At 48.8% G+C, this 25,514-nt stretch overlaps 9 protein-coding genes across 9 annotated transcripts; 4 read left to right on the top strand and 5 right to left on the bottom strand.

Moving 5' to 3' along the window:
• Nucleotides 1-286: 286 nt before the first annotated feature.
• BKA55DRAFT_720594 (copper amine oxidase) lies at nucleotides 287-3,285 on the bottom strand (the record flags this gene model as incomplete). Its single annotated transcript, XM_046200996.1, has 14 exons — nucleotides 287-376; nucleotides 430-652; nucleotides 708-909; nucleotides 961-1,136; nucleotides 1,190-1,543; nucleotides 1,586-1,673; nucleotides 1,722-1,774; nucleotides 1,829-1,858; nucleotides 1,913-1,944; nucleotides 1,996-2,084; nucleotides 2,139-2,553; nucleotides 2,605-2,917; nucleotides 2,968-2,982; nucleotides 3,035-3,285. 14 exons carry the CDS (start codon nucleotides 3,283-3,285, stop codon nucleotides 287-289), a joined length of 2,331 nt encoding a protein of 776 aa, XP_046041307.1.
• Nucleotides 3,286-7,439: 4,154 nt separating this feature from the next.
• Nucleotides 7,440-10,915, top strand: BKA55DRAFT_720591 (uncharacterized protein; the record flags this gene model as incomplete). The annotated part of the gene is made up of 2 exons (XM_046200995.1): nucleotides 7,440-8,268; nucleotides 8,353-10,915. The coding sequence occupies 2 exons, from the start codon at nucleotides 7,440-7,442 to the stop codon at nucleotides 10,842-10,844; spliced, it is 3,321 nt and encodes a 1,106-aa protein (XP_046041306.1). The 3' UTR covers nucleotides 10,845-10,915.
• Nucleotides 10,916-11,764: 849 nt separating this feature from the next.
• BKA55DRAFT_600160 (uncharacterized protein) lies at nucleotides 11,765-12,385 on the top strand (the record flags this gene model as incomplete). Its single annotated transcript, XM_046196490.1, has 1 exon — nucleotides 11,765-12,385. One exon carries the CDS (start codon nucleotides 11,765-11,767, stop codon nucleotides 12,383-12,385), a length of 621 nt encoding a protein of 206 aa, XP_046041305.1.
• Nucleotides 12,386-14,024: 1,639 nt separating this feature from the next.
• Nucleotides 14,025-15,431, bottom strand: BKA55DRAFT_586467 (uncharacterized protein). Its single transcript, XM_046194566.1, has 5 exons — nucleotides 14,627-15,431; nucleotides 14,503-14,576; nucleotides 14,419-14,453; nucleotides 14,199-14,371; nucleotides 14,025-14,144 (listed from the first exon to the last, which is right to left on the bottom strand). The coding sequence occupies exons 1-5, from the start codon at nucleotides 15,286-15,288 to the stop codon at nucleotides 14,102-14,104; spliced, it is 987 nt and encodes a 328-aa protein (XP_046041304.1). The 5' UTR covers nucleotides 15,289-15,431; the 3' UTR covers nucleotides 14,025-14,101.
• Nucleotides 15,432-15,819: 388 nt separating this feature from the next.
• On the top strand, nucleotides 15,820-19,497 carry BKA55DRAFT_264507 (uncharacterized protein). Its single transcript, XM_046185440.1, has 3 exons — nucleotides 15,820-17,567; nucleotides 17,679-18,591; nucleotides 18,642-19,497. Exons 1-3 carry the CDS (start codon nucleotides 15,935-15,937, stop codon nucleotides 19,369-19,371), a joined length of 3,276 nt encoding a protein of 1,091 aa, XP_046041303.1. The 5' UTR covers nucleotides 15,820-15,934; the 3' UTR covers nucleotides 19,372-19,497.
• A 55-nt stretch (nucleotides 19,498-19,552) lies between these two features.
• BKA55DRAFT_698304 (uncharacterized protein) lies at nucleotides 19,553-20,012 on the bottom strand (the record flags this gene model as incomplete). The annotated part of the gene is made up of 2 exons (XM_046200504.1): nucleotides 19,553-19,826; nucleotides 19,885-20,012. The coding sequence occupies 2 exons, from the start codon at nucleotides 20,010-20,012 to the stop codon at nucleotides 19,553-19,555; spliced, it is 402 nt and encodes a 133-aa protein (XP_046041302.1).
• Nucleotides 20,013-20,591: 579 nt separating this feature from the next.
• Nucleotides 20,592-21,995, bottom strand: BKA55DRAFT_586464 (uncharacterized protein). The gene has a single exon (XM_046194565.1). The coding sequence runs from the start codon at nucleotides 21,932-21,934 to the stop codon at nucleotides 20,615-20,617; it is 1,320 nt and encodes a 439-aa protein (XP_046041301.1). The 5' UTR covers nucleotides 21,935-21,995; the 3' UTR covers nucleotides 20,592-20,614.
• Nucleotides 21,996-22,173: 178 nt separating this feature from the next.
• BKA55DRAFT_657394 (uncharacterized protein) lies at nucleotides 22,174-23,475 on the top strand (the record flags this gene model as incomplete). The annotated part of the gene is made up of 4 exons (XM_046197482.1): nucleotides 22,174-22,378; nucleotides 22,434-22,663; nucleotides 22,715-22,787; nucleotides 22,836-23,475. Exons 1-4 carry the CDS (start codon nucleotides 22,302-22,304, stop codon nucleotides 23,473-23,475), a joined length of 1,020 nt encoding a protein of 339 aa, XP_046041300.1. The 5' UTR covers nucleotides 22,174-22,301.
• Nucleotides 23,476-24,105: 630 nt separating this feature from the next.
• On the bottom strand, nucleotides 24,106-25,125 carry BKA55DRAFT_698301 (RTA1 like protein-domain-containing protein; the record flags this gene model as incomplete). The annotated part of the gene is made up of 3 exons (XM_046200503.1): nucleotides 24,106-24,566; nucleotides 24,638-24,889; nucleotides 24,945-25,125. The coding sequence occupies 3 exons, from the start codon at nucleotides 25,123-25,125 to the stop codon at nucleotides 24,106-24,108; spliced, it is 894 nt and encodes a 297-aa protein (XP_046041299.1).
• Nucleotides 25,126-25,514: the final 389 nt, after the last annotated feature.

Raw genomic sequence — 25,514 nt, 5'->3', positions numbered from 1 at the left:
CTTGCATCTTGGCATTAAACTAGCTTAAATTGAGTGAATAAGTAGAGATAAGCGGCCTATCCTGAGAAACAAGTGTATTCATAGCTTCCTTGTACAGTGTGTCTTTAATCAAGTCTTATTGAAAGTGGCTCTATGCTTAACTGGCATCTATGTATAGTATGACTTTTATCCACAATGTGAAAGTATAGGAGTAACCACAAAGCCTCATACCCAGCTGCAATACACGGAACTCCTCATAAGAAGTTGACAAACTTGACCCTTGCATGCCCAATCCCACATAAGAATCTTAAGCACGATCAGGCTTTGAGCCATCGAAAGGATACTTGAGGACGCTGATACTATTGGAGTAACTCGACAGATCCGGGTTAAGCTGCGCCTAGAGTAAGACATATCAGCGCTGTACGGAAACATAGACGACAAAGAACATACCAGATCAACCGGGCACGTTGCCTCTTTAGCGCCATATCGAGTAATCTCAGGCTTGCCATCCATAGTCTTGATCAGCACCTGCTGGGAACTAGCCTGCGAGGGATCACCAAGAAGATAGTTCAACGGCTCAATCAACATAGCCGAGTGTGCGGTCGAGAAGACTGTGTTGGGGAGGTCGCCTGTGTGAGGCATATGATGCATTCCGAGATTGAACCAAACGACACTGTTCTAATCAGCTTGTGATTCATGTCACTGGGGAGTATTGAAAAAAGCCTTACATATCCTCTTGATCAAGCGACTCACTGTTGAAGTACTTGTCAAAGTTAACCTGAGGGTCCTCGGGGGTGAGAGAGTTGTATGCCCCAGCGGCGTACGTCTCGTTGTCCTTCTGCCGTGTGACATAGAGATGATGCGTCGTGTGATGAGCAGCGTTCTTGGTAACGCTGGAGTCCTGGACGGTGAGATATGCGACACCAGAGGCTATGAATGTTAACTAGAAGATTACATATCAAGGTACTCAGAGGTACTTACCTGGTACTATCCTGTATCCTGGGTTCTCGCCGTAAGGATTCTTCTCATCTTTGTTGACCACAGCATACATCGCTCCGCCATTGGGTGACCAGTTGATTTTACCATCATCTTCATTCTCAATGAAGCTCTTGACTGCCTTCATCGTGTTACGTGTCTGACCATCCGACCACTTGTACCTAAGACAAGATCATTAGTAAGCTGTAGTAAATAAAAGTAGAAGCAAACTTACTTCTCAGTCGTAGGCTCAATAGAAATCTTTTGCAAAGAGTTCTTCTCCCCCAGGATATCAAAATCGGCCTTGAAAGTGATGACATGATCGTGGAGGGAACCGGAAAGACTGTCGTGGATTTTGAAGCCGTAGTCTTCATTTTCAGCGTAGAATGCTGACGAGATGTAGCCCGATGCTCTGACGTCTACTTCGATGGAACCATCTAGATGGAATTGGTAAGTCGTCATGTAGTCGTAGTTTCCGATGGTGTAGATGGCACGGATGTTGAATGCGATGTTCTTCGTTACGGTGGTGTGGCTGGCCCAAGAGTGGCGTTGGATGGGGAAGCCCTTGTCAATCTCGAACATGCCTTTTCTGTTAGCGTACTAGCTTGCGTAGGTAATCGTAGGTACCAACGTACATAGACCGTCCTTCTGGGTATACGTCGTCTCGCCTGTAGTCTGTGTGACGTTGAGGTAATGGGAGTATGCTGGGCAATCGTAGCCTGGGTCATGTCAGAGACGAGCGGTTCCTGGGTCAAGTTCTGTCCTACCTTTGACGAGAGAGATCATAGTTGGCCCAAATCCAGACAAGCTGTCGAAGTAACTAAGAGATGAACGTTAGAAACGTGAGAGGCGTTGAAGATTGGTCAATATTTACCAGGTTCCTGACTGAACTGGATCGATGCCGCTGTACATGATGTTAGCAACAGAATGTCAAGCGAGGGCGTGTTGAATAACTTACGCATAATGTGCGATAGCCTCGTCCAGTCCAAGCTGAAAGGAATTAGTCAAAGTCGCATAAGGCTTGAGATGAAGAAAACTCACCTCATACATAATCCTCTTGCCCTTATATCGAATGTCATAAAGCCGTAGCCCGTTGTCTCGTGTAAGACTGACATAGAAGGAAAAGTCCACTGACGCAGTACTATTAGCAAGGTATCACAGGTTATCTTCAGGTATCCACTCACTCCAAGTCACATAGCTCTCTTCCTCATCAACAGCGAACCTCTCTTTGCCAGATTGAACAGAGGCTGGTGGAGGGTTATCATCCAGAGGGAGAGTATCACCATGCTTATTAGTATGGGCCCAAGGCTGATCCAAATTGGCTCCCAAGGGCTTGAAGTCGGGTTCCGCAATGACCTTGCGGAAATCGTCGAGATCTTTGTAGAACTCGTTGTTGTATACCCAACCTGTCACTTTCCACTTGCTAGCATCACGGCCTGTGATGTCTGTTCTCAAGTACAGACCCAGCGGGAGTAGAGAGATGGTATCGTAGATACTGGTGACAGGTGCATTGAAGCCCTGCCACATGATAACCTTGTCATCTGTGATTGTGAGCGGGGCCGCGAAAGCCAACGGGATCTGAAGTCCGTCATCGACGGTCTTTGCTCTGTTAGATAAATGCCTATAGGTATTCAGAACCACGGAGCTTACCAGATTCCAGAGCCGCTTCGTCACGTCCTCTGCCCCCTTCATGATCTTGAGATTGAAGTTGCCGTAGTCTTCAGCGTCAGGGTTGACAATTGGGATTTTACCATCGCCTGCTCTTGTGTTTGTGTAGGTGTAGGGCATCACGATTGAGGCATTGGTAATTGGTAAGGGCCCAACCTTGAACTCTTGAACGTAAGCACTGTCAACTGCCCCAAACATGACTGCAGCCAAGGCGTAACGCTCTGGGCTGCCGGTGCTGTTTGAGAGGAAAGGAAGGACATCGGTCTTGTTGGGCATCATAAGCTCAACCGACATGCTGTAGTCGCGGTTAGTAAGTAGTATCATCGCGTGTAATGCAAGACTTACATCTTATTGTCTCGGCTGTGATCAACTGTTAGATATGTTCATAGGTATACGGGATCTAACAACATACCTTCCTGCATCCTTTTCAGAGGTCAGGTTCAAACCTGTTGCATTGCTATGCAGGAGAGCAAGCACGTCCTTAGTTTCCTCGGTGGTCAGAGAACCCCAAAAGTTCTTGTGAGGAGCATTTGTGGACGTCTGGCCTGAAGAGCAAACAGTTCCAGGGTCTTGCTTCCGGCTCTCAAGCCTTCCAGTAGAGAAGGCCCCGACGAGAGCTAGATGGCCCAGAGAAGTTGAGACAAAGAGGTTTGAGAAACGCATCTTGTTGTCTGCTGGATGCCGGCGTGCGAATAGACAGACGAGGATGGGTTGATGCTATTCACATTGAGCACAAACATGGCGGTTTATATAGAGATATACAGATCCATAGAGATATATCTTGACTCGTGCAATAGCTGCCCAGGTCATGTCGGTGAGAATATCCCCACGCTGTCTATCATGAGATAAGACATGGTCCGACTACTAGAACTGTTAAAGAAAACCCTTTCCACGAGCCTTGGCACTGTCACGGCTGAATAAAATCCCTTCATTCCTCCTTCAGCTCGCAGAGATATTGACAAGGGTCGCAGAAACTAATCCCCACGTTCTATATGATAGATGATAAGGTTCATGCTGACAAGCCTAGAGTGCATATACCTCATATCTCAAGACAGAAACTCCACCGCAAGATCCTCCAATATGCAGCAAGCCACGAGAAATGTAGGTACCTGCCGGCCCACGGAGGTTGCAATCCGGTAGGGAAATGTTGCAATTGACGACCAGATACAGACAAAGATAACCGATATATCGGGCCACTCATGATTCACGCATCGGGAGTCTTATCTTCCGGATCGCTAGGCGAGCTTTTGAGTTTACTGTGGGAAACAATGGCGTTTCAGGAGACGTACCAGTGCATGTTCAATAAACGATACCACGTGGGACCTGGGCCGGTACTGCGTGTAGTGATCCGGCCGGGCCTTTCCACCGGTGGAACTGCATGGATAGTGAGTGAGCAATCGGAACCCGGAACTGCTCGGAATGCATATTGGTGAAGCGAGCGATAAAGGTTGAGGCCCTTGGACCCCAATTAGCCACGCATAATAAATCCTTGATAAAATACATATCTTATCACACTGATACTGGTAGAGCCCCTAATATGCCGTATATCATATTGTGTTATCTTAAGCTTGAATGGAGTTTGTTTAACTTCCGTAGCGACCTTCGTTACCGAGACAAGCGAGGGTGTTCCGAACCCCACACAATCGATCTTCATCATGGAGCCTTAAGGATGCAGCTCTCAATGTTTTGATTGGCTATACCGTATCCGAGTCAGCTCCCATTTGCCATATGCAGGTCCGGACCCCGCATGTTACCCTAGACGGGGACCGGGGCCGGGGAGGTGGGACAACAAGTCATGATGCAAGCTAGAATAGTTCATCAAACAATATCATTATGTGCATTAGATATGGTTACATTATAACAGGAACCTTTAAAAGTCATTTTTCTAACCGAGGGGTATTCTCGTCAATGTGACCAGTAAATGGTCTAGAAGAAAAGAGGGCACCTGAATGCAACCGTGTTGCTCCATAGCCTTCATTTCTCCCAGCAGCTGTGTGTCATGACAGCCCCGGCACTGGGATCAGAACGTATGATTATGACAAACTGCAGATTGCTTCTAGACCTCTCTAAATATAAACGAGGAATGATAATGTAGCATGCTTCAATACATTGCGGAGATTGAGTAATAGAAACAAGTTTGCTGCAGTTTACAACGGAAAAGACTCTGCGGCCACTGACTCGTGCAAACAGTGACATAACTGAATTGAGTTTATTGCTATCTCCGTCTTCCTGCCCGACAGTGACAGAACTGTAGGATCAGTTGACCAGCCAGGACCGGAGGAGTGATTATGCAGTTCTAATCTTGGTACACGATAGACCATTTCTGTCTCGTAATTGAATCAACACAAGCTGAACGATATCTTTTAACTATTAGTCTCCTTATCAGCTCTCTGCTATTCAGCCTAACGAGATGTTAGCCTTTAAGGATGAGCTATTATCTGGATGTTAACAAAGTATGCTTATCTCCTGAGACCCAGGCGCTAAAGAGATAAGCTTGAAGATCTTACACGGAAAGGCTAACTATCAGCTCTTAAACTTTGAGTGCGCCGCACTAACAAGACGCGGGGTAGTTCGGAACCTCGAGGCTGACGTAGCAAGTTACCGAAGGGTCATTCCGAGTATGTTTGGTTAAATACCCAGAAGCAGTACAGCGAAAGGTATTATATTACACTAAGAATATTATTTACTTGCCTCCTGATTCTTGCCTTCCTAGGTCTCGGTAACAGAATGTAATATTCCTGTAGACCTTTTTGGCTGTCTGGAAAGTCTTACTCTTTGTAGGGTAGCTAGGGGATCTGTGCTTTGGCAATGATGTAGTTGTCAAGATGAAGTAGACTTTTGATGCTCTGCCTTGATACTGGAGATTAAATTGGATGATAAATTGAACCAATCTATTGGTTCTTCTCATCAAGCGCATGAAGTCCAAAGAGCTTTCGTGTCGCATGTGTACAATGAAAAACATAGCCTTGAGCCGCCCTCCGTACACAATTCCAGGTCGTCGCATGGAGTCTCGGAGTATGATAAAGTGATCAAGTCATCAATAGCAACGCAAGAGGACTTTTCACAGCGCACGATCCAAGCAAACGAGCCAGACATGGCGATCCAAGAGGCAAGAAGCCAAGGTCAATGCACCAGCTGAACATCGACCAACCGTTGCCCCTCAATGAAATGCCAACCCCAGACTGGGCTTTCACCAATCTGGGTTGCCCAAGTCCTGAAAACCGGATTGTTGTCCAAATGTGGAAATTGGACAGGGGCATGAATGGTTATAGGGCTGAGACTATCGGCAAACTGCAGCTCTAGCTCATCCCAAGGATGGTCAGCCATTAAGCCATGGCAAAGTGGTTGAGTTCACATTAAGAAATGACGTATTGACCCCTCTCTTTGGGAATATGAGCTTAGTGCCAGAGCTCAAGTTAATTGGCTGCTGCAATATAGCCAGGATAGGTCTGTTCATCAGTTTGAGTTATGAGGCGATCGAGTCTCTATAGTTGTAGCAGTAATCTTCATTGCATCGGATGGCTCCTCGGCGTAAATTCAGCGGTGATTATCACGCCCATGCTGTCGAGCTCTCAAGGAAGTAGAAATTAATACAAGTATCTCACAAAGGCAAAACAAGCATGAAAGCGCCCCCCGCACAATCCAATTTCCACCATGCCATTCTACGATTTCCTGTCAATGCAAAGTGGCGCCCCCAAGTTCCAAAAACCGTTCAAAGTGGCGTTGTGGCGTCTCCCTGAATAGCGGCGCTTCTTTGATCCTCCTCTGGTCTTGACGCCGCCAACTTGCCACCTCAACGCTCGGGTACCTTGACGCTCTGGCCGTGCAAAGCGTTTGTTACTATTCTGGTCTCATGAGGGGAAGAAGCGGTGTTTGCTCAGCGGCGGAGGTCAGTGCTTTTCAGCTGTGCGCAGCCTTAAGATGGAGATGGAGTGATAATTTCCCCTTGGACCAACCATGGTTTGGTGATTTTGTTCCTGAATCGTGAACTAGCGCCAGGGGCAGAGGAAGAAGAAAAAAAACCGATATGTTCAGGTTCAGGCGATCATTGAGTCAATTGAGAGTCCGGAGTATCGTCTCCCGTAAGGACCATAGGTTTGGCAAGTTAAAGCCAACACTGAGAACGATGCCAAAGGTGAAAGGTGAACTGGTTCATACAGCAGAAGGATAGGAGAATGAGATCACGACATATTGGCAATAAAAGTTAAAGATTATGCTTATTTTAGAGACTTAAAATCGATCATCTCAACACATAAGTCGGTGACCAGAGCCAACGCCACTCAGCCCCCAGTTGCCGGTCCAAGCTCAAGTATGCATCCCAAATTATCGGATCTCGCTCATCGCCTCCATGACAGGCACCCAGTCCGCAAGAAACAACAAAGGAGTATCGATCCAGACCTCATCATCCCCCACAGCTCCATCTTTTTCAGCACCCCAACTCAACTAATTCTATGATCTATCGATAGGCTGACGCCTCCGGACCATCGGCCACTTCAGCTTGGTCATTGAGAATAAGTTTAGACTCTGATGGCAGTGAAGAATACTGCCAAAGGGTGGGAGCTGATTCTTTTTGAGGAATAGCATCATGCAGCCTGTCACCAGATTGTTTTTGGCGTCCCGACTCAGCTCGGAAATGCCAGGCCTGCAGTGAACATCGTCGTGCCGCTCGTTTACTCCTCATCTTGACTTCTATAAAGACACAGACATTGGCCCAGTATTTTCCGGTTCGTCATCACCAGCACTCAAAGTTTTATTCCTTCTCCTCTTTTCTTTGCTCACTTATGAATCATTCGAGGCCTGCCTTGTAGTCATTCACAATGTTGTTCAAAGTTCTCACCCTCGCTTTAGTCGCCATCAGCACCGTCTCGGCTGCCCCCGATGGCAACACCAATGGTCTGAACAGGCGCACCTATACCCAGTATTGCGGTGAAGCCACTTGGGTCCCACCCAAGGGCTCAACCCCTGGATACTGCAAATGCCCCTACGAAGGCCAGATCTACAAGCAGTACTCTTGCGATTGCCCTGATGCACAGACCCTCAAGAACAGAAAATGCGTCAACAAGTGTCCTGATGATTCAAAGTACAAGGCTGGTAGCTACGGCAGCTGGTCTTGTGTCTGCGATGATGACGGGGCTGCTTGGTCCTCTTCCTCTGGGCAGTGTACCTGCAAGTCTGGAAAGGAGCCTGTTCAGGGGAAGTGTGTTGAGAAGTGTCCTGGGGGGACTACTCGACAGGGTGATGGTACATGTAAGTGCAACGATCCCAACAAGGAGCTCTTCAAGGGTTCTTGTGTCGACAAGTGCCCTCAGTACTCGACACGTCAGGATAACGGTGCTTGCAAGTGTCAGGGTGATAAGGACTTGGTCAAAGGAGTTTGTGTCGACAAGTGCCCTCAGTACTCTACTCGTCAGTCTGATGGCAGCTGCAAGTGCAATGACCCGAACAAGGAGATCAGCAAGGGTGCTTGTGTGAACAAGTGTCCTAAGGATACTACACGCCAAAGTGATGGGTCTTGCAAATGCGACGCTGAAGGCGAGGAACTCGTCAAGGGTGTTTGTCTCCCTACATGCCCTACCGGGTCAACGCGTCAGAGCGACAATTCATGCAAATGCACGGATGACAAACAAGAGATCGTCAAGGGAACATGTGTACCTGTTTGCCCGAAGGATACAACCCGACAGAACGATGATTCATGCAAATGCGATGATGGAAGTAAGGAACTCATCAAAGGTTCTTGCGTGCCCATCTGTCCCAAGGATTCATCCCGTCAATCTGATGACACCTGCAAATGCACCGACGACCATCAGGAGATCGTGAAAGGATCTTGTGTCCCTGTCTGCCCTAAAGACTCAAAGAGACAAGGCGACGATACTTGCAAGTGTGATGATGAAGCGCAAGAAATCATCAAAGGAGCTTGTGTACCAGTTTGCCCGAAGGACTCGACCCGTCAGAAGGATGATACCTGCAAATGCGATGCAGACGATCATGAAATCATCAAGGGTACTTGCGTTCCAGCCTGCCCTAGCGACTCTACTCGACAAGGCGATGATACATGCAAGTGTAATGCCGATGATGAGGAAATCGTCAAGGGAGCTTGTACACCTGTCTGTCCGAAGGATTCCAAGAGACAACAAGACGATACGTGCAAGTGTGATGCAGATGATTATGAGATCGTCAAGAACACTTGTGTCCCAGTTTGCCCCAAGGGCTCCAAGAGACAGGCTGATGATACCTGCAAATGCGACGCAGATGATCAAGAGATTGTCAAGAATGTCTGTGCTCCTGTCTGTCCGAAGTATTCGAAGAGGCAGGAAGACGATACCTGCAAGTGTGACGCAGAGGATAACGAAATCATCAAAAACACTTGCATACCCGTTTGTCCCAAGGATTCGACAAGGCAACAGGATGACACTTGCAAGTGTGATGACGGTAACTACGAGATCATCAAGAATGTATGTACCCCTACCTGTCCGGACGAGTCTACCAGGCAAGAGGATGATACCTGCAAATGTAACGAGAATGGCTATGAAATAGTCAAGGATACATGCGTGCCCGAGTGTCCGAAAGACTCAAGCCGCCAAGAGGACGGCACTTGCAAATGCAACTCAGATGGATTCGAGATCGTGAAGGACACATGCATAGCTGCATGCCCCAAGGACTCAAAGCGCCAAGAAGATGGTACTTGTGCCTGCGACACCAAGGGCTATGAGATCGTCAAGGACGCCTGTGCCCCCGAGTGTCCCAAGGATTCCACCCGTCAGGGAGACGATACCTGCAAATGCAACACCGATGGATTTGAGACCGTCAATGGCGAATGCAAACCGGAATGTCCCAAGAACTCAGAGCGCCAGGCGGACAAGACTTGCAAGTGTACTACTGACGGCTACGAGATCGTCAGTGGGGAGTGCAAGCCTGAGTGTCCCAAAGGATCTACCCGTCAGCAGGATGACACCTGCAAGTGCGACATAGATGGCTATGAACTTGTCAAGGGAGAGTGCAAGTCCGGGTGCCCCAAGGATTCTTCACGCCAAGAGGATGGAACATGCAAGTGTGCTGCTGACGGTTATGAGATAGTCAGTGGCGAGTGCAAGCCAGGATGTCCTGAAGGATCTACTCGTCAGCAAGATAACACTTGCAAGTGTGATACCGCTGGCTACGAGATTGTCAAAGGAGAATGCAAGCCTGAATGTCCTAAGGATTCCTCTCGCCAAGAGGACGGCACATGCAAATGCACCGCAGACGCTCATGAGATTGTCAGCGGCGAGTGCAAGCCAGAGTGTCCCAGCGGCTCCACCCGCGGCGAAAAAGGCGTCTGTGTCTGCGACGATAAACTCGCCGAGCTCGACAACAAGAACGTCTGTACCTGCAAGCCCGGCAACGAGCCCGTCAAGGAAAAGTGCACACCCAAATGCGAAGGCGATTCTACCCGTGACAGCGACGGCAACTGCGTCTGCAGCAAACCCAACACCGTCCTCTCAGGTAACAAGTGCGTCTGCAAAGAAGGCTACAAGCCCAGCAAGAAGGGCTGCAAGAAGAACTGTGGCTCACACGCCTATGACAAGGATGATGTCTGTGTATGCAAAAAGGCTGGCCAGACTTTCAAAGAAGACAAGACCTGCACATGTCCCACTGATACACGCTGGAACGGCAAAATGTGTGCTTCAAACTGTGGCTCTGAAGCTTGTTGGAGTAACTCTGCCAAGGGCTGTGTCTGCAACAAAGGCGGCATGGACTTTGACAGTGAGACCAAGGGGTGCTCTTGTCCTGATAAGCAAGTCTGGTCCGATGGACAGTGTCATATTGATTGTGGCAAGCTAGCTACGTGGCACAAGAAGTCTCAAACCTGTGTTTGCCCCAAAAAGGGTCAGTCTTTCAACCCTACTACTCTTGGTTGTGGATGCACAGGTGGTAAGATCTGGAGTGGCAAAGAGTGCATCACTGACTGTGGAGAATATGCTTCGTACAATTCTCGATCAGAGACCTGTGTCTGCGACAAGAAGGGCCAGATCTTTGATGAAGTCGAGAGAACCTGTGGATGTCCGGATGGAAAGGTTTGGTCGAAGAATCAGTGTACTACTGACTGTGGCGATGCAGCGTCTTGGGATGGGTATGCTAGGCAGTGTGTTTGCTATAATAGGAACCTTGTCTGGGCTGATAAGAAGTGTACGTGTGGTACTGGAAAGAAGATGGTGGGAAAAGGCTGTGTTCGGTCTAGGTTTTAAGTGACCAATGGTTGGTGATATGGTGATGTGTGGGTGGGTTTCTTCTTCTTACTTTTTCTGCAGTATACTACTTCTACCTCTTGCTGAGTTTACTCTATTTACTTGGAATTGATCGTTTCTGACTTGCGAACCTGCCTTTAGAGTTTGATCTGATTCTAAGTAGGGTTTGGAAACAAGCTCTTGAAATGGTAATCAGTCAAAGGTTAATTACAAGGTGCGCAAATGGGCATCACCCATGATCCAAAAGGTGTTCAAATGTTGGAACAAGACATCGCTGTCTTTGAATATACTTCTGTCTATGCATGAACTGGATCTATCCTCTTGAGGAGTGAAAGTGAACAGTGGCTATTCCGATGGATCTAAGAGTGCTTCGAGACCTTCGTGATCACGGGCATGGCAGCCTTTTCTATTCCCGTTAAGAGAATTCTCTATTACTACTACACCCACAAGCTCTATTTAAAGTCTTATCCAATAGATCAAGACTACAGCTTTAACTATAGTCTTAAACTTTAGGCTGCTAGTATTGTTTCTCGAGGTTCACCTTAACTAACATCGTGGCCAAGCAAATTACAATGGTACCTCCAATAGAGTCCAATTCACCATATTACAGTTAACGTGAAGCTAGAAAGATTTAAAGCTTCTAGAAGACTTTCTCCTTAATAATGCCCTGGGTATCTAGAATTGATAAGAAAAAAATAATATTTTCTCCCTATAAATAGCCAGCTACCCTGCTCTTCTTCTCCTGGAATTTCTTTCCTTTATCCAATACTTCACAGAATCGCTCAGACTTACTTACTTCTAAAAGTCTTCCCGCTATATTCTTCTGTCTCTTTAAACAATAAGTCAACTTCTCACAAACCACTTCTTATTCACTCCCGGCCATTCTACACCCTCACAAACTTGTTCATCAACTCCAAAAAATGTCTCTCTCCCTCGAAGAAAAGATCCGTCTTTACGCTCGCCAGATCCAGCGCTTCCACGAATATAGCGCTGGGACTGGTCGACCCAACAGCAAGATCATCAGGGGTTCTGATGTCAAGCTCGCCGCTGCCCTTGAGCCTGTCTTCGGCTTGTATGTGTCTGGTGACACAAAAGCCACGCATGAGTCGTGGCCGTTTTACTGGCAGTTGCATGGTAAGGCTCGTGTCCTTACGAGAGACTTGGAATGGTTCAGACATATGGGACGCAAATTACTCCAGGATGGCAAGGTGGAGGTTTTAGACCTGCCGAAGTCGACGTACGAGGAGCCGCCCAAGCAGAACTGGGATGAGTTGTATGGACCTCCGGCTCCTGCGCTCACGGAGGCCCAGAGACAAGCAATGTGGGCTGAGACTGGGACAAATGACACATGGCACCGTGTCATCGAAAAGCCAAAGCCGCGACTCACCGTCTTCGAACGCATAGCCCAAGACTCAATGGAGTATCTATCTTCCCAGAAGGTGGCTGATCAGCCTGAAGGTGACGACCTCATCACATTGGCAACTACCTCTGTGCCCGTCAATATCGCTCTTTGCGACTTTGAATCTCTGTGTCTTGAATAAGTCATCACGAAAGACATAGGATGAATTCAGAATGTAATAAAAATGGGTTTTATGCGACATAAATAAAAGCAAAATACCAACCAGGAGTATATGGCTTATCGAAATTACTATTTTAATTGGAAAATTTTAAAGAGATATTAGTCCATTCTTATTGCGCCTACCACTCTATACTGCAATTATAGTTATTAGTCCCTCCTCATGAGCTCATGCGACTATGGAATTACATGAAAGCAAGAAGGATCATTTCAACTTCACGCCTTATCAACCGAGGAAGATATCTCGATGAGTAGTGCTGTTGCATAGCCGCAGTTTTGGACATTTACTGCTGCGTGGGTTTCTGATATTTGACTGCAGACAGAAAGGTTTACAGGCAGTTGGAGCATTTTATTAAAAATATTCACATTATCATCAAGATGAGAAATTGAATTGCATTATATATTGGCAGGTATATCTAAACTTGTCCTGAACAATAAACCTGAAGCTGAGCCATTAAGCAAGTGATCTGTTCAAGCTTCTGTGCGTATCGACAACAGATTTTGCAATATGTAGTGGTGTAAAGTCGATGATGATATATTCGGCTAAGTTTCAGGAGCTCTATGGTGCCCAGGCGTAGATCTATTGAGGAAGGGAACGAAAGCCAAGTATGCCATCTCAGAGAAACCCTTGAGATCAAAATAACAACTATTAGAACTCTTCGCCAGGAAATAGATACTAGTAATCTTGAAGTTTCAGTATCTCGGCGCATGTCAATAACCCTGTAAGATATCAATAATCGGTTTGATTTAGATGCCCTACATAGCGGAACCCAAAACAATTAATCTAACATACCAAGATGATGGGTCTGTAAATCGAGCTTAGGATGTAATCTCCGCATCTGTTTTATAATAGAGCCATAGAGACTGGTTAAATTTTGCCACCTATTCATTAGCTGGTGATCGATTGCTTACACTAATAAATAGCGGTTAGAATAAAATGAGCATACCTTATACGCCTCGCTTCGGGACTCGGATCACCTGTAATTTCTAACTGTTTTGGAACTTCCTCAAAGAAGCAACTAAGGTCATTCTGATAACATTTTCGGCACGAATTGGCCGAGCTCGGAATGCACTTCCGTCTGAGTTGACACAACGGCGTCGACGCTGGCAGCTCTCACATATCATATCATAAGCCACGGACTATCTTTATTCGATATAGAAAAGAGCTAGAATCTGCAATGCCTAGTGCAAACTAACCTCCGGATGCCAAAAGGTTTGAGGCCTTGCCTTTCCTAAACGCGCTAATTAAGGAGGCGCTTAGTCTATATCCAAATACAACTCGTCGCCAGGATCGTGTAGCTCCAGATAACAATCTCAATATCCGGCACCCAGAGGGGCATCAATATATCATTCTAGCCGGGACAGTTGTTGGTATGACAGCGCCTATAATCACCAGGCGCCTCGCATGGTTCGAAAACCCCGAAATCTTTAATACTGATCGCGATTTGGACAATCCAAAGCTATTTAGATGCCACCTTACCTTTCGAAAGGGACGCGCCAGTGCATTGGCATAAACATCACAAACTAAGAGTTGCAGACATTTATAGCAAGTAAGCTCGCTTATTAACCACATTAGTTATATTTTTATTATAAAATAAGTAGGCAGATAGCTAGTTATAGCCCTAAATAAAGCGTAACCCAAACCTAATCTAAACCTAACCTAAACCTTAACCCTTTCGATTTATGATTTAATATAAGCTGCCTCTTTAATATCTAAAAGGGCCCTGTTATCTATTAGTTAACATAATGTGATAGCACTCAGGGGTTGCTTGACCTACCATGACCCTGCCCAGTGCACCCTGCCGTTTAGGCTCTTACACATAGCCTGGCTGCTTGTGTTATCCGGCGCCACATCTGCTGCGGCGAAGTTGTCGCCGCCGTATGTGCTCGTCTTAGTGCGGAGGAGCTCAGCGCTCACACTCTTTGCAAGGCCTCTACGGCGGAAGGGCTCCTACAGGGTGTAAGTTATTGCACACACTGGATTGAATCTTAACTTACCTCGCAGTGAACGCTACACAATGAGCCATCCACAGCTTATGTGGTCAGAACATGGTGATTCCTATAGCAGATTGCCCCACTTACCCAAAAACGCCCAAGCCACAGGCGTCCCGTCCTCCAGCTTGATAAACAGGCTTGGCAGGGTCAACAGCAGCTTACTACTCCCTATCAGTAGATCTTCTCCCCGATCTGGCATTGCGATACTCACACGCTGCGCGGCATGCTTGTCCGCGACCTAACCAGCTCGCAGTCCCGGACCGTGCCTGTCCCCCAGACCATGCCGGCTGGTAGTTCAGGGTCCCTAGGCAGCGGCAGCTCGTCGATGCGGAAGATGAACTTCTCATAGTCGTACTTAGGAGTCGGACCGAAGCACAACCCGTTAGCGAGGGCCGCATCGCGCACAGCGTTATTGAGCGAGCCGATGAAGATGTGGTCCGGGTGCGCGAGGGGTTGGATAGGGTAGATCCTCCCCTGGTGCCTGGCCTCATTGAGGACGGCCATGATCTGCTGCCGGCAGAGGGCGTCTTGGTCAGGAGACAGAGCGGGAGAGGCTGGCATGGCTCCCTGAGAGTCCTCAAAGGTTGAGTAGAGCCACATGTTGGTCTCGAGGCCGTGGGAGGGGTCCAAGTAGGCGGCCGTGAAGTGCCGGATTGTGCTGTTTGGCACGTCGGCGCTATCGTCATGTCGTTCTTGGAGGGGCACGTCCGATGCGACAATGATTCGCGCAGAGTCCGTCTTGCCTGTGGAGAAGGTTGTAAACTGCAGGCGGCGGAGGAGAGTGATGGACCGGGGAAGTCTGGCCTCGAGCAGGTGAAGAAGATCTGCTGGGACGTCTGTAAAGACCTGGACGTGGTGGCGGTCGGACGCCATAATGGTGCTATTAGTCGATAGGTACCTTGGACAGACAAGTAGGCAGATAGGTAGGCAACTGGACTGAATGACTTGTCTGCTTCCATCAAGTCAGGGCCTGCTACTGGACCTATAAATAGTGATCTAAGGTTCTTAGAAAACACTGTTCCGAATTATCAGCGATATGCATAGCGGCCGGTACAGGGTTGACCGACCAGTTGGGCGATTAAACTGGGGCATCCGCTGACGCGCACATCTCTAGGTAGAGTATCGGGTTAGCCTCACATATGCCCCACAAGGGCCACATATTTTTTGACACAAGGGCGCACTACTGTATCTCTCGTGTCACCGTTGCTTGGCAATCTATCTTCCTTTGCACCCACATGCGTGAGTACGAGAGCTGGCCTCGACAGTCATTTGACAGATATCGAGCGTAACCTACATGGACTGAGCCGTCACAGAGTTAATAGTTGCCCTCGCTCCTTTGCGGACAAAGCCCCGCCCAGCGCCTGCATCGAGCACCTTTTGTCTCACCCGTCGCCCTTCACCGTTCGGAGTACATCAACACTAGGGCGTCCTGCAGCCAGGAGAAAGTAAACTTCATTCACCAGGACAAGACGGCTGATTTGCTCGGCACTGTCTTTGTCTGTCCCCTAAGAAAATCGAGATGCCTGCCGACCCAGACGTGGACCTGGTTCTGCCCCATTGTGATGACGATGACTTCAGCTTCTGGGGCCGACAGCTCTTCAATGATGACCACTTCCAGCCCATCCTCCCAGAGAACTTCGTTGTTGGTTCCTCACATGTCACCCCGCTGCCTTTCGGTCTTACCACTGAGCCGGCCGACTTCTGCAATGCCTTCGTCTGGAGGACCCCTGACAAGCCTTGTGGCAACTGCTCCCTTGGAGGATTTTCTTGCAAGATTGTCGAGGACGGCCAGTACAAAGGTTTCTGTAGCTCTTGCATTGATCTCCAATGCAAATGCAGCTTCGGCCTCGCCCCCGATGCCCACGACCAGCAGGGCATAACCTTCCCTTCTAAGCCATGGCCTACTATTGGCGAGCATCCCGATCTTCCACCTCACGGCAGCGTTCCTCCCGCCAGCCTCGTGGGTGCCTCCTTCTCGGAAGCCTCCAAACAGCAGCCTGCTACGTCCTCTTCTGCCGAGATAGGCCATTCAGCCCATGGTTTCGACAAAAACAGCTTGCCGCCCAAGATTGGCACTCGTTTCTCTAGGGAGTCGGTCAAGACTCTAAAGGGCTGGCTCTACTCTCACGGCGATCATCCCTACCCTGACGAGGAAGAGAAGGAGATGTTACAGCGTCAGACAGGCCTTAACAAGACCCAGATTTCTAATTGGCTTACCAATGCTCGCCGTAGATACAGGATCCAGCCCCCTAGGTCCACCTCCCCTTATGTTCGCAACACCTGGACCGGCCCTATCGACATTCCCCGCCGTCTTTATACACCTGCCTTTGAGAACAATACGGGCAACCTGAATCCCCTGGAGCGTTGGGTTGACTCACCTCCTGAGAACGAACCCGCCTCCGTCACCGCCATCGCTCACGCCGTCGCCTTGAACTCGGAGATTTCCTTGGGGCTGAATAGCCCCTGCTCCTTCATTTCCACCGATGATGGATCCAACCCCTCACTCTACAATGTTTCTTCCGCGAGTAGTGCTGGCACTTCCAGTGGTGCCTCCTTCGGCTCCATGACCCAACAGCGCGGCCGCCGCCGTCGCAGGAGAGCCGTTCCTAAGCGCAAGGAGAAACCCTCCTTAGCCGTGCCCCTGAAGAGATTCCAGTGTACTTTCTGCACAGAGATTTTTGGGACCAAGCACGACTGGCAGAGGCATGAGAAGTCGCTACACCTCTCTCTGGAACGGTGGACATGTGCCCCTGATGGCCCTCGGGTCCTCAATCCCCAGACTAACCAGATCTGCTGTATTTTCTGCGGCGAGGTTGAGCCCAGCGATGCCCACATCAAATGCCATAACCACTTGGCCTGCCTGGAGAGGTCACTCGAAGATAGGACATTTTATCGCAAAGATCACCTTAATCAACACCTAAGGCTTATGCATAATGTCAAATTCCTCGACTGGAGCATGAAGTCCTGGAAGATCACTGGTCCCGATATCCGGTCGCGCTGCGGCTTTTGTGGTATCGCAATGTCTAACTGGTCGATTCGAGTGGACCATCTTGCAGAACATTTCAAGATGGGCGATACAATGGCTGACTGGAAGGGTGACTGGGGTTTCGAAGCTCCCGTGCTCAATATGGTTGAAAACTTTATTCCTCCGTGTATGTAGCCCCCCAAATCGCACGGACCGTCTGAAGGCAATTGAAGAAGAGTCTTCGGTCGTCAAAGCCATTTTGACGGTATCAATTCTGACTGTTGATGCATTCATATAGATCTGATCGAGAATGAACGCCGCACTCCGTTCCCTTATATTGCGACCGGCGCGCCAGCCGAGACCCCTGAGAGCGCCTATGAGTTAATAAAGCTAGAATTGGATTATTTTACAGTCAACCACCAGGAAAGGATGGGCACTCTGCCGTGCGACGATGATTTGCAACTAGAGGCCTGCCGTATCATTTTCGCCTCTGAAGTATTATCTCTTCAAGGTATCTCCGCCAAGTGCTCTTGGCTTCGTGACCTTCTGGTCTCAGAGGATATCAGCCGCCAAGCCCAAATGGCTCCGCTGCGCCAAGGGACCGAGAATAGGCTGTCTATCCTCAAGATCAATGGCGAGGACAACTTATTCGAGCAATGCCCACTTGAGCACCAACTCCACGAGTTCGTGCGGGCCAAGACATTTTCACTTCCTCAAACCATAGACGGCGATGAGCTCCAGCAGGAGGCTTGTCGCATCATCCGCCGTATCGAAGAAGCCACAACGACACCATCCGGTTTTATTGTCGACTGGCTAATTAGGCTCATCACCTCCTCCACCAGCTGGCTGGACAACTTCCGTCAACGCGCTCACCTTCTGAGGACTGAGCTCACTTGTGTCAAGCCACAGCCGACGATATGTCAGGCTCAACGCCAAGAGTTGAATGCGATGGCACGAACGCAACCTGCTAGGGCAGTCTCGGGAGGCTGCTCAGAAGTGATCTCTGCCACAGTTGCAGCCTCCCTCTGCGGGCCGCCAGGACAGGCGGGTAAGCAGGGAGCGTTCTTCTTGACCGATGCCAACTGTTACCGTCGCCTCTTTCGCGAGTTAACTCGCTTCGTCTCATCGACCATGTCACCAAATAATCCGAATTGTCATGTACCGACTGATGCCGAGATTCAGCATCAGGCTCGGTGGATAATATTCGATGAGTTAGGGCCATAGGATACCTTTTCATATACCCATACTGACCATTTCACAGCGACGACCCCTGGAACCAGACCGCCGCCGACAACGCCGAGTGGCTCTTGCGATTCAAGCGCGATGTTGGTATCCTGTCTTCGGGTCCCGGTCTTTCGTTGGACACCAATGCTTGGAACATCTCCCAGGGCGGCACAGGCTTCGCTCCTCCGTACGCCTTCCCCAACAAGAGAATGCTACACGCTACTTCATCCACATCGGCCTCGATCAATATCTCCAGCGGCACGAATGAAACGCTCGGCGCGGTCGCATCCACCATGATGACAAACCTGACCACCGGCCGTTCGACTTCCCCCGGCTTTGACAAGGTTGAAATATTTATTGGTGATAACGCAACGCCCTTCGAGACCAACCAGGCCTTGTTGGACGGGTATATTGAAACGTTCTCATCCCGCTATGATCGCCCCGCTAGCGTCTTCTGCTCGCGCGAGCTCGAGAGCGGCCTTGCCGGCTATGTCGAGGCCGAGATTGCACGCGGCGCCGGCTTCCCCTCAGATGAGGCGCTTAAGCTGCGCGGCCGCGAGATTCTGGGCAGTGAGAAGACGGCCGCCGACGATCCCAGTCTTCTCGGAAAGTTCAAGGTGTGGGTGACGCCACTGCTCAATCAGTGGCAAGAGCAGCAGCATGTGGCTATGCCCTCGGCCTTGCCCTGCGATATTAATATCACCCTGACCAACGCGGAGATAGAGAGCGTTCTTGCAGATGCGAGCTTCGATATGACGTTGAGATGATCCTAGGTACTGTGCGGCGTCGTTTGTCCCATACATGGCTATATGAATATTCCCGCTGATTTTCTCATACTCATATTATGTTCACCTTTTCTTGCAGAACACATATTTTCATGCGGGCTCATGTGATGGCATCAACTCGGTAGAACCCTGGGGGTTGATTTAATGAAGATCGAACTGAGTTCTAGATAGCCTCTACTTCAGTCTGCCCGGTAAGCTTCCGCTTCCCATCAATCAACTTAATCTCCCAGAGGATGACATTAGTCTTCTTCGTCTCCTCGCCTGTTTCTTTATTCTTGGTTCTCCATTTGCTCAAAACAGCCACCACGCCATCCCCTTTCTCTGGGTCCTCCCATGAGAGTATCTCAGAAAACTCGTCTTGGATCGCCGTAGTAGAGCCGCGGACGTACAGGAGTCCTCCTTTGAATTGGTCGTAGGTATACACGTTGTGGTTAATCCTGGTGTGCCGTTAGGTTAGATGCACTGGCTAAAGCTTATTGAGTTGGGGTAGCATACTTGGTTACCAGGCTTGAATCAACCTGTTCTTCCATGGCCTTGATGGCGATTTCATCGTTGGGTTGAATAAACAGAGTATCGTTGAGCTTTGTAACCCACTGAGTAAGAGACTCTGGTTTGGCCGACATTTTGAGTTAATGGTTCCTTGACAATCTAGAGTTGATAAATAGTTGTTGATAGAAGTGAAACTAACTAATGGCAAGACATAAAGCCCCTTTTATGCTTATTGATCCTGAGACTCTCTGTACCATCCCATTCTCTAAATTCACCTTCCTTCAACTCCGCAGATTACTCCACATCTTTCCTCCGCGAGGTATGACGATATCAGAACTCCTCACTGTCTGCGCCAAGTCCGACCAGTTTTAAAGCATTGTTAATCATTCTGAAAGGCAATCGCTACCTTAAAGCCTCAGCATAGTTGGATATAGTCTGATAGTGGACTTGGGGCGGAATTGGGGCGGACGTATGGTGGAGATGGATCGGAGCCGTCCCGTTGTTTAGTCCGAGAGGCGCCCAGCCGTTATCCGAGTGAAGAAGGGGTCCCCAGAAGGTGACATGGACTTGCAAGAGTCGGGCTACATCATTCGGGGCCATTTCGCATGGATATCACGGGGCATGGATGAGTTGATGTCCGGCCTGGGTTGTTCAAAAGCGTATAGACAATCATAGGGATTTCGTGACTCTGAAACTGATCGGCGACTGATTGACTTCAATTACGTATAGCTTTATTCTAGTACACAACAGAAACCTCATCTCCAGTTCTCACAACCCAAGTCTCGACCTTTTCTAATCCCCACATAATAGTAAACAAATGTCGTGCAAATTCATCAACCTGGGCAGCACCAACACCACGATCTAGCAGCACCTGACCTTTAAGGGTGTAGATATATAATGGATCAGTCTGTCGCGCAACAGCCTCCCAGCGTGCAGAGGACGATGCCTCCCAAAATTTGGCTTCTGTCGTAATATGAATATCGCCCCCGCATGACTGTATGTTGCTGCCTTTCAGACCGCTATAGACACCAGTGGCGATGTTACAAAGTAGCCCCGTGCGGCGAATGGATTCGGAGAGAATAAATGAGCGGTACAGGCTGGGGATAGGATCGAGTTCCCCAACAGCTGTTCCGCTAGAAGTCGCCAAGATCAGCCGTGGTGAGTTAAGCGTACTGTCGTGTGTTGCGGACTCCCATAGCTGATTTTTCCAAGCGTGAAGAAGGCTGATGAGATTTTCAGCCCTTGTACGTCGTTGAACTGAGGAAGAAAACAGTGCGAGGAGGATGTGAATGAGAAAGGCTTGAGTGCGGGCTAGATGGTCACTGGTGGAGATGATACTGGTGCCCCTAGCGGGTTGAGCATTTAGTAGGTTCGTGATGTGAGTGGAAGAGATTGCATCGATGATGGTTTCATTCTCGCTACTGGCAGCGCTGGAGATAACGCAAGCTGAGTACGCATCTTGAATGCACTGCGGGTATCCCGAGTCTGAGTAGAGATGTCGATGGATGAAGGGGTTGTGCCCTGTCTTTACAAAACGGGATAGCCAATTTTGCAAGCCGCGGATGAAATTGGAGAATACAGAAGCCGGAGGCATCGTATCCGGTGCGCTATAATGATATCCTATAGTCCATGATTGAGATCCAAGAAACCATCCCAAGTCCCGGGATGTATGCATCAGCTGACCCGAAGGCTCGACCATCAAACTTGAGGATGGACATGATATTGCGGATGGATCTGAAACTGAGGATGACCATGACGGTACAGACGGACAATTCAGGCTGGCACTGAAGATGGGATCGAGGAGCCATGGCTCGGACATATCTCCAATCAAGGCCAGGCTATTTGCGTCGGCTGAAGAAGTCCACATATCTCCGAAGCCCATGTCTGGTGTAGCTTCAGCCTCAGCGAAGTCGAGAGGTTGTCGCCTTGGCAAAGGTGGATAAGTGCAGACCGCGTCCCGATCGAGACAGCGCGAGCATGATGGATATCGCTTGTCACAGCGCCGCTTGGTCTCGACGCAGGCGAAGCATGACTTTTGTTTGGATTTCCGACCCATTGTGGATGTGTTTGAACTGTTTGGAGAAGAAGTGGTGGACCGGTTCAGTTTTTGGTTGTGGAGGTGCGGTGGAGAGGAGACGGAGGCTAGCGGAGTTGGGTCGGACATGCTAAGTTAAGCTTCCTTAGTGTCGGGGTTGGTGCACGTACAGTGGGGGGGCCAAAGGCACCTCAGCTATTACTATTACACGGAATCACATGCTATAGGTTAGATACAGCATATATGCGCCAGGCATACGTAAAGCACCAGCGGCTGTTTAAATATGTCTTTACGCTGCAAAAAGTTGAGTCCCAGTAGTTTAGCATACTTCCAACCCTTGACTTCTATCCCATCCCGAGTATATTGGTAACCCGTAAGCTTGCACCCAATGGCGACACCGCAATGGAACCCCTCCACAGACATCCCAGATCTGAAGGGCAAAGTGGCTGTCGTGACCGGAGGCAGGTGAGTATCAGCTTCCCATTGCATAATCTAGCATCGTAACTGACACAGCCTCTAGCTCGGGAATTGGGCTTGAGACAGTTAGGTTCCTGGCTCAGAAAGGAGCAAAGGTGTATTTGACGACGCGAAGCGAATCGCGAGCACGGCAAGCCAAGGAAAAGCTCACTAAAGACACCGATATCGACCCTCGCAACGTTCAATACTTGGTGATGGACCTGTATGATCCGGTCAGCATTACCCATGCTGTCGACGAACTGAAGAAGAATGAGGCAAAGCTTCATATTCTGAGTATGCTTTGGGACCCTATACTTGTATAGATGATAGCTAATGATACCAAAGTCAATAACGCGGCCGCTTCAACATCGTCCACAATGTTGGTTGATGGGAAGTACGAACAGCACATGGCTGCCAAGTATGTAAAGCCCAAATAACCGTTTTAACCAATTGCTAACATGTACAGTCATATGGGACCTTTTATACTGATTAATCGGCTTTTACCTCTCCTCAAAACCGCCGCAAAGGATCCAGGTGCTGATGTCAGGATCGTAAACCTCAGCTCTACGGCGAGTACCAGCATGCTGCCAGGAAACTTCAAATTCAATTTCGACTCGCCAACTTGCTTCAAGGATCCAGTTCCCTCATACCCATGGCAATGGCGCTTCCTAGGAAGATTCATGTTTGCCTTCGACATGATTCGGTATGCTGTGTCGAAAGCAGCCGTGATACTATTCACACAAGAGATTCAAGGACGATTAGAGGGACAGAACTTGCCTATCACTTGTATAGCTGTTCATCCCGGGGAAGTACTCACTGAGGGTGTGTTGGCTATCAACAATCTTGTTGTCAGGGCTATAGCTCGTTTGTCATTTATGACTGCTGAGCAGGGTGCTGCTAATTCTTTGTTTGCAGCGACGGCGACAGATGTTAAGAAGGATGTACTGAAATACAAGGGGAAGTTCATAGTTCCTGTGGGAAAGTTGGAGACTCCTAATCCTGTTGCACAAGACAATCAAATGGTAAAGGGGTTATGGGAGAACACCGTGGTTGAGGTAAACAAGTGGCTGATGGCAAAGAAGCTTCCCCTGTTGGAGGCCTGTTAATTGCTCTTTTAGATAACACACCAGTAATAATTGTATTTATGCGAATCTCTGAAAAGAAACACTCTACTGTCAAGCTTGTGTAAATGACTGGATCTGTGACGGGGGAGTTTGGGGGGCAAAGTCCTGAGTCTTAGGAATTAGATGGGACCCCTCCGTTACGAATACTTGACTGGGAATGCTTATTATGCCGACCATCGTGATCCTATTGCCTCTGTTAGCTGCCTGATGTATCGCGCTATGGTTGGCAAATATCTGTATGGCTATTACGCCGACAAGACTTGAAAGCTCCGCGATGAGCTGCCTTCTTGTGAGTCACCTCAGCGCATGGTCATCGACACAGAACTGCTGGCACAAGGAGTTTTATAATATAAAGAAGCATACTTAAAGTCTTGTATTAATAAGAAATATACTTCAGTAACTAGAAGTACTTTTAATCTAGCTATAGTAAGGTTTATAGTATCAAACCTTTATACTACCTAATAACCTAAGACTCAACATTTATCAAAGTTTGAACCCGATTTCAAGGCCATATATATCCGACCTAGGAATATTATAATACATTGCATTATATCACGCATTCAAAGTAAAATTCCAAGTGCAATTAAGGCACTTGGGTGCAAACAGCATGTCTCAAGAGCGAATCTTCTCAAATCGTGGTCGAAACGGAAGTAGTTCGAAACCGTTCGTTACCGGGATCTCATTTCGAAGGAGCAGGCCAATCTCGCTGGGATGATACCAGTTCATCCAAAGCGTGACAATCCAGATCAGGGTAGCATCGAAAACGAACATGAAGGCTTCAGTCCTCATGAGATATCCGTCGTTCCCATCGAGATACTCAATGACTCGGAACAGACTCCTCACCCAGATGAAGCCGCTCGTGACGTAGAGTGTAGTGAGGTAATGGCGCCACCGAATCAAGAGCTCTAGGCTCTTGTCGGTAGGGGACCGATTCATCCGGCGATGGAAGATGCTGACGACCACGATGAAGATGCCGAAGATGGCCAGCTGGAAGAAGAGGCCGCCGATGATGACGTACTCGCCAATCTTCATGAGGTTGTTCCCCTCATTGGCTCCCGACATCATGCTTCCACCTGGGAAAAGGTCCAGAGTTAGCAGGGCTTATGTCACTAACTGGGGCACGGGGGGATGATTTGGCGCATACCTGCGGACTGGAGCTCGATCGATATTATATCTCCCACCACGAAGATCTTGGTCAACCACCGTCTCCTGATGACTGCATGAACCTCCCCTTCCGTCAGGAGGATGACACGGCTCAGTATCATGTAGATGGAGGCCGCCATCAATGCCGGTGCGATAAGAAGCAAGACGCTTTGAACGACGTAGGGGCCTAATGTCCAGCAGCCAGGGTCCTCGGTTGAGTTGATCGCACGGCCAACGTATCCAGCTATTTCAGCTGCGGTAACCATTGTTAGTCAAGTTGGACGATAAAGCCTCCTGGAGTGACTAACAGATGCCGCCGAGGCAGAAGGCCAACATGTACCAGGTCCTGGTCTTTATCATCTGGAAGACATGGACGATCGTTGTGATGCTGAATAGCACGATGAATATGACGGCCGCGGCTGTCGAGGGATCGAAGCGGTAGAAAGACCAGTCGGCATGTCGATAGTTGGAGTCGCACTTGGCAGCCATATTTTACAAGGAGTAACAAGCGTGACTATTACTGTTTGTCTGGTTTCTGGTGAAGATGAGGCTCGAGCGATTCTGGGTGAAATAGTTTATTTCGGCTTCCCCAAGGGCGTGCCTCGCTTTTGAAGAAGAAAAACATCCTTATTCATATCGACAGCAACGGAGAGCTCGAGCCCATTGCCACCCGCCATGTCTATGCAAACATCCTACCAAAGAACATACCAAAGAACCGACAGCCTGCCTGCCCCCAGGTTTCCCAACCATAGCTAATTCTTGGAAAAGACGCGCTTGAGCCTCATTTCTGATATATTTGGCCAACGTGGACCCACCTGATCTTCGTTTCGAATATGAACTAAGCCCTGTCATTGGTAGCCCACAATTCCCGGCACATC

Source organism: Fusarium redolens (genome assembly GCF_020744475.1).
Source record: "Fusarium redolens strain MPI-CAGE-AT-0023 chromosome Unknown BKA55scaffold_34, whole genome shotgun sequence".
NCBI classification, from domain to species: domain Eukaryota; kingdom Fungi; phylum Ascomycota; class Sordariomycetes; order Hypocreales; family Nectriaceae; genus Fusarium; species Fusarium redolens.
Note: the sequence above shows the minus strand (reverse complement) of the source record. Positions and strands in the feature narration are given on the sequence as shown.

Coding starts and splice junctions, on each gene's coding strand:
- BKA55DRAFT_264507 (XM_046185440.1), top strand. CDS start 15,935: ATGCCTGCCGACCCAGACGTGGACCTGGTTCTGCCCCATTGTGATGAC. Junction 17,568..17,678: donor TGAAAACTTTATTCCTCCGT/GTATGTAGCCCC, acceptor GCATTCATATAG/ATCTGATCGAGAATGAACGC. Junction 18,592..18,641: donor CGGTGGATAATATTCGATGA/GTTAGGGCCATA, acceptor ACCATTTCACAG/CGACGACCCCTGGAACCAGA.
- BKA55DRAFT_586464 (XM_046194565.1), bottom strand. CDS start 21,934: ATGGGTCGGAAATCCAAACAAAAGTCATGCTTCGCCTGCGTCGAGACC.
- BKA55DRAFT_586467 (XM_046194566.1), bottom strand. CDS start 15,288: ATGGCGTCCGACCGCCACCACGTCCAGGTCTTTACAGACGTCCCAGCA. Junction 14,372..14,418: donor TGTGTAGCGTTCACTGCGAG/GTAAGTTAAGAT, acceptor TACACCCTGTAG/GAGCCCTTCCGCCGTAGAGG. Junction 14,145..14,198: donor GTGCACTGGGCAGGGTCATG/GTAGGTCAAGCA, acceptor AATAGATAACAG/GGCCCTTTTAGATATTAAAG.